This window comes from Entamoeba dispar, genomic scaffold (genome assembly GCF_000209125.1).
Source record: "Entamoeba dispar SAW760 scf_1105229457915 genomic scaffold, whole genome shotgun sequence".
Lineage (NCBI taxonomy): Eukaryota > Evosea > Mastigamoebida > Endamoebidae > Entamoeba > Entamoeba dispar.
The window spans coordinates 18,098-22,940 of NW_001852931.1; the positions used below are offsets into that span (position 1 = coordinate 18,098).

The window sequence follows — 4,843 nt, forward strand, 5'->3', positions numbered from 1 at the left end:
TTTTTCCTCCACATCAAACTGAACAAATTTTTTTACTGTCAAATCAATGATAGTGTCCATAGTTTCTTTTACACCTTCTCCGGTTTTTGAAGAAACTTCAAAATATTGGTTAAATGTATGTTTAAAAGTGAATGTCCTTCGTTGTTCTACAGGAATATCCATTTTTCCAAGATCAATTTTTGTTTGAATAATAAACCATAATTTATCACCTGTAATAAATCTATCAATATACCTCATCCATTTTTGCATTTCTTCCATTCCTACATCTGATGGAAATAAAAAAATAATTGCATTAGTTTTTCTAAAAATTGATACTGTCTCATCTTCATTGTATTCATTTTGTCTAAACTCATGCAATTTAATTTCAACTTTTTCTCCATTCATTTCAAAATCTTTTAATCTCTTTTTTTATTAATAACTTTCTTTTAATTTTAAAAAATTTAATTTCTTCCAACTATTTAAAACAAACAGATTCTTCATGATCTAATTTTGAATCAAAATATATGTCATTAATGTACCTTGTGATTAGCGATGTTTTACCACAGTCTTTTTCTCCTACAAAAAGAATATTAACCCCTTTTCCAAATTTGAATAATTTTCTGTTGATCATTGGTTCTTTATATTCAGTTCTTTTCTTTAACTCTTTTCAATTTTTCAATTTTTATCTTTTTTTAATAAAAAAAGAATCTAAAATCTATTTATAAATTCTTATTAAATAAAGTGGAATTTATATTTACTCTAATAAGTCCTTTGTAAATAACACATTAACCATTCAATTTTTTCATACACTCAATTGACGAATGTTCATGTAATGATTAAAAAATTTCAAAAAGTTATTAATTGAATTATTGTCAAATTCTATTTACGTGAAACAAATAAATAAAGATAAAATTATGAATTATTTAAAAAGGAGAATGTGCCCAAAAAAATGAGTTCAAAAAATTTACTAGATAAAAACATTGAGAAAAATAAATAAATAAATAAATATATATATATATATTGACTTAATACTAATTTCCCTATTCTTTCTTATTTTAAGTAAATAACTGTTAAATAAACAACAAGTAATATTACATAAAAATGAGTTATAGGCTAATTATTGACGAATAAATAATAATTTATTTATTTCTATACTGTCTTTATTTATACATACTTTCACTGATATTTTTACTACAAAATCAAATACAAACATATTAATGAACAGGGAAATAAGTTTATAAATGAATTAATTCATCTAACTATATTTTTGATGAAAACATTTTTCATGTTAAAGTTAAACAAAAACCGTTTTTATGAAGAGTAGTTTTTAAAATAAATTTGAAATTGTTAGTATTTCAGAATGAACAATGTCAAAACACACAGTCAAGAAATAGAGATTTACAAAATAAAGAAGTTAAAAACAAATACAATAGTGTGTATCAATTAATTTATTAATTCAAATATAATTAATCTCTTGAATGAAAATATAATTAAATCAATTATTGTACTATCAAATAAAAGAATTAATTCAATTTATTAATTAATTGAATTTATAATATTATCTGATAACGTATTATATAAAATGATGTTATTTCAATTATAACATTTGAAAATATTATAAATTTGTTTAATGAAATTGTATTAAAATGAATAGAAATGAATGTATCATAATCAAAATGAAATATAATTGATATTTATATCATATTAATATTATAATTAACTGAATAAATAGAAAATAATGACTAATTCTTATACATTACATTTAATTTATAATTATATTTGTTAGTTTATAATAACTACAAAAATAAAATAAGAATATCTTTAATTAGAAAATAATCTATTATATCAAAATAATAGTTAAAAACATAAACAGATAAATACAAAGAAGATAAATTCGAAAATGAAATAAAATTTTAAAATAAATAGAAATTATAATATTTTTATTATCATTTCTTTTATTCTCTTTTAACGAAATTATAATATATTATGTTTTCTTTTTTGTGTTCGTATTTAGTTTATTCAATGAAATTCTTTATAAACTATTTTATATTTAAATAACAAGGCCTCTAATAAATATTTATTTTTTATTCTATTAGATACTTTAAAATTAATATTTATAGAATACTACCATATTTTATACTATTTTCTTATAATAGCTGTTTCTCAGTTACTTATAAAATGAATTGGTTTTATTATTGTGTAAAACAGTTTATATGTTTATTTATTTCCTTTTTTGAGTTTAAATAACATTTTCTACCTTGTTATTATTTGTATTATTATTTTTATTATTATTTTACTATTGTTTCATTACAGTATCTGAAGTAGAGTGTAGTTAGTGTTAATATAGTCAATAAAAATAGTGAAAATATTATGACAATAAGATTTATATTTAGTGAAGGAGATAAAATGAAGTTTTTATTATTTTCATATATTATTTTATATTATTTTACTGAATTCTTTTTCATTTTTTAAAAATAAAAATAAAAAGAAATGGCTATATTCAATTATTCTTTATTTATTATTCTTTTATTCTTTTTATTTTAGTTTGTATATTTATTTGATGTTGTATATTATACACTATTTATTAATCAAATATTCTATTTCATGGATGTAAATTAAATCATTTTGTTGTTCATTTGTCTTAGTTAATGAAAATATGAGATGTTAATTCTTCTTTTATCTTTATTAATAATTACTGAAGTTTTTAATTCAATAATTACTTTCATATCTTTCTGAATATACATTGTGACAATACCATATCTTTAAAAAAAGAATTAATTAATGTAAGAATAGTATTTGAATCTACTATTTCTTGATGTTTTTCATATAACTAGTTATTGATTCTCTTTGTTTTCTTTTATTCATTATCATTGAAATATATGTAACAGATGATTTGATAATTGTATCAAATAAATAATACAGTATTTTTCAATGATATTCAAATATATTTGATTTATTTCATAATTACAATGATTTACAAATTGAAATAATTGATGAGATTATGTTTCATAATTAAATTAATATTATCCGTTCTAATTTGATTTTTAATTGATTAAATAATACTAAATCAAGTTATCGAGCAATGAGATGTGTTTGATTTAATAATTGATAATGATATTATGATAAATAATATAATAAATAGTGAAACATTATATTATTCAAACTTATTCATTATCATTCTTGTTAATGATTATTGTTATAGCAAAAATTAATTTATTTATTAATAATATATGAATGATTTTATTTAATAGTGTTCAATAAATATATTCATTCTTTTGAATATTATTCATTTAGAAATGTAATTTATTGATAAATTATGATATCTTGAGAGAAATGAAATCATCAAACGTATTATAATTTATTATAAAATATGATAAATAAAAGTATTATCAACACAAATGTAAATCATTATACTTTTTGATAATATTACTTATTTTGTATGTTTTTATACATTCAAATAAATATACTTTTATTGATTTATTATTAACTCGTTCATTGAAACATATTTCATTAACATTAAATAATAACATAGATTAAACATTATTACGAAATGATGATAAACAATAATATTAATAATTTCATTATATTTAATATTTATTACATATCATCTGATTTTAATAATACAATATGTAAAATAATAAATGAAACTAAATGATAATCAAACCATTTATTAATGATGTTAATATCTTGTTTCATAACCAATAATTCATTTATTAAAGAAATAATAAATAATAATTTAGAATTAACATTCATTTATTAAATTCATTAATCTAAACCAATTTCTTCATTTATTTAGTTTTCATTTATAATGTTTTATTTATCTTATTTTGTTTTAATAATATTCAATATATTTTAATGTGTTATATTTAATATTAATGTTAATTGAATCAATAATTAATTCATTATATAATATATTTATTCATTCATCTTTTTAAATAAACATATTTATTGAACACTCATTATAATAAATAATAATTTATTAACGAATAAACAAAGAGATTTAATTTAAATCTAATATATTATAATTGAATGATAAAAATATTGATTTATTAAATGGATCTTTAGAATAAGAAGTTTTTGATTGGGTGATGGATTCATGAATATGAAAATAAAAAATAAATAATAATAATAATAATAATAATAATAATAATAATAATAATAATAATAATAATAATAATAATAATAACAGATTTAATGATAATGAAATATTTCATTATCATTCAAAATAACAAAATATAAAAAGATAATATTCTATTAATAAAAATAAATAAATAATAGATAATAAGTGTTATTACTTTTATTTTATATTATTTATTGATCACACGAAGTCCATCAGATCGAATGTTTTAATAATGTTTACTCACCTATTATTTAACTTTTCATTTTGTTGAAAAGTGTGAATTGTTAATAATATTCTATGTATAAATTATTCAATTGTTATCATTCTTTTCTTTAATAAAAAGAATAATAATGGTATTTGATTATTTTTCATTATATTTTTTACTAAGATTATTATTTGATGACTCTATTGTATTTTTATTTAACAATAGTATATGATTAATATATTAACAATGAATAACAATGATAGAATCATCTTTTTAATATTTTAACTTTGAATATTAACAATAAGAATATTTTTACTAAAAATATTTTTGATTAAAAACTCTTTTATTTTTTTCATTATCATAACGTTCATTAGCAATTCTTTTTTTTAAAATAGACTCTTTAGTTTGACTATCTTGAATTTCATTATAAAGAGTTGGTTGAGGTAATTTAAATTCATTAACCTATTTGGTTTAACTAATAATACTTTTTAGTTATACTATGTTAGAGTGACATTATAAATGATCGTTTTAACATTATT

At 17.4% G+C, this 4,843-nt stretch overlaps 1 protein-coding gene across 1 annotated transcript in view, besides 22 other annotated features; it reads right to left on the reverse strand.

The window, feature by feature from the left end:
* EDI_298060 (uncharacterized protein) overlaps window positions 1-610 on the reverse strand; it is a gene marked incomplete at both ends in the record, with an annotated part of 756 nt that extends 146 nt beyond the window's left edge. Inside the window, 2 exons of the mRNA XM_001733964.1 lie at window positions 20-402; window positions 470-610. Of these exons, the coding sequence (XP_001734016.1) occupies window positions 20-402; window positions 470-610 (524 nt within the window). The remainder of the gene's footprint in view (window positions 1-19; window positions 403-469) is intronic.
* Window positions 404-447: a sequence feature (AT_rich).
* A 38-nt stretch (window positions 611-648) lies between the features above and the next one.
* Window positions 649-720: a sequence feature (AT_rich).
* Window positions 721-873: 153 nt separating this feature from the next.
* Window positions 874-909: a sequence feature (AT_rich).
* A 57-nt stretch (window positions 910-966) lies between these two features.
* Window positions 967-999: a microsatellite.
* Window positions 1,000-1,105: 106 nt separating this feature from the next.
* Window positions 1,106-1,128: a sequence feature (AT_rich).
* A 289-nt stretch (window positions 1,129-1,417) lies between these two features.
* Window positions 1,418-1,533: a microsatellite.
* A 17-nt stretch (window positions 1,534-1,550) lies between these two features.
* Window positions 1,551-1,775: a sequence feature (AT_rich).
* A 5-nt stretch (window positions 1,776-1,780) lies between these two features.
* Window positions 1,781-1,916: a microsatellite.
* Window positions 1,917-2,046: 130 nt separating this feature from the next.
* Window positions 2,047-2,098: a sequence feature (AT_rich).
* Window positions 2,099-2,237: 139 nt separating this feature from the next.
* Window positions 2,238-2,283: a microsatellite.
* Window positions 2,284-2,392: 109 nt separating this feature from the next.
* Window positions 2,393-2,447: a microsatellite.
* A 36-nt stretch (window positions 2,448-2,483) lies between these two features.
* Window positions 2,484-2,538: a microsatellite.
* Window positions 2,539-3,075: 537 nt separating this feature from the next.
* Window positions 3,076-3,120: a sequence feature (AT_rich).
* A 62-nt stretch (window positions 3,121-3,182) lies between these two features.
* Window positions 3,183-3,229: a sequence feature (AT_rich).
* A 99-nt stretch (window positions 3,230-3,328) lies between these two features.
* Window positions 3,329-3,362: a sequence feature (AT_rich).
* A 179-nt stretch (window positions 3,363-3,541) lies between these two features.
* Window positions 3,542-3,622: a sequence feature (AT_rich).
* An 89-nt stretch (window positions 3,623-3,711) lies between these two features.
* Window positions 3,712-3,867: a microsatellite.
* Window positions 3,767-3,854: a microsatellite.
* A 1-nt stretch (window position 3,868) lies between the features above and the next one.
* Window positions 3,869-4,034: a sequence feature (AT_rich).
* Window positions 4,035-4,097: 63 nt separating this feature from the next.
* Window positions 4,098-4,165: a microsatellite.
* Window positions 4,166-4,201: 36 nt separating this feature from the next.
* Window positions 4,202-4,295: a sequence feature (AT_rich).
* A 279-nt stretch (window positions 4,296-4,574) lies between these two features.
* Window positions 4,575-4,657: a sequence feature (AT_rich).
* Window positions 4,658-4,843: the final 186 nt, after the last annotated feature.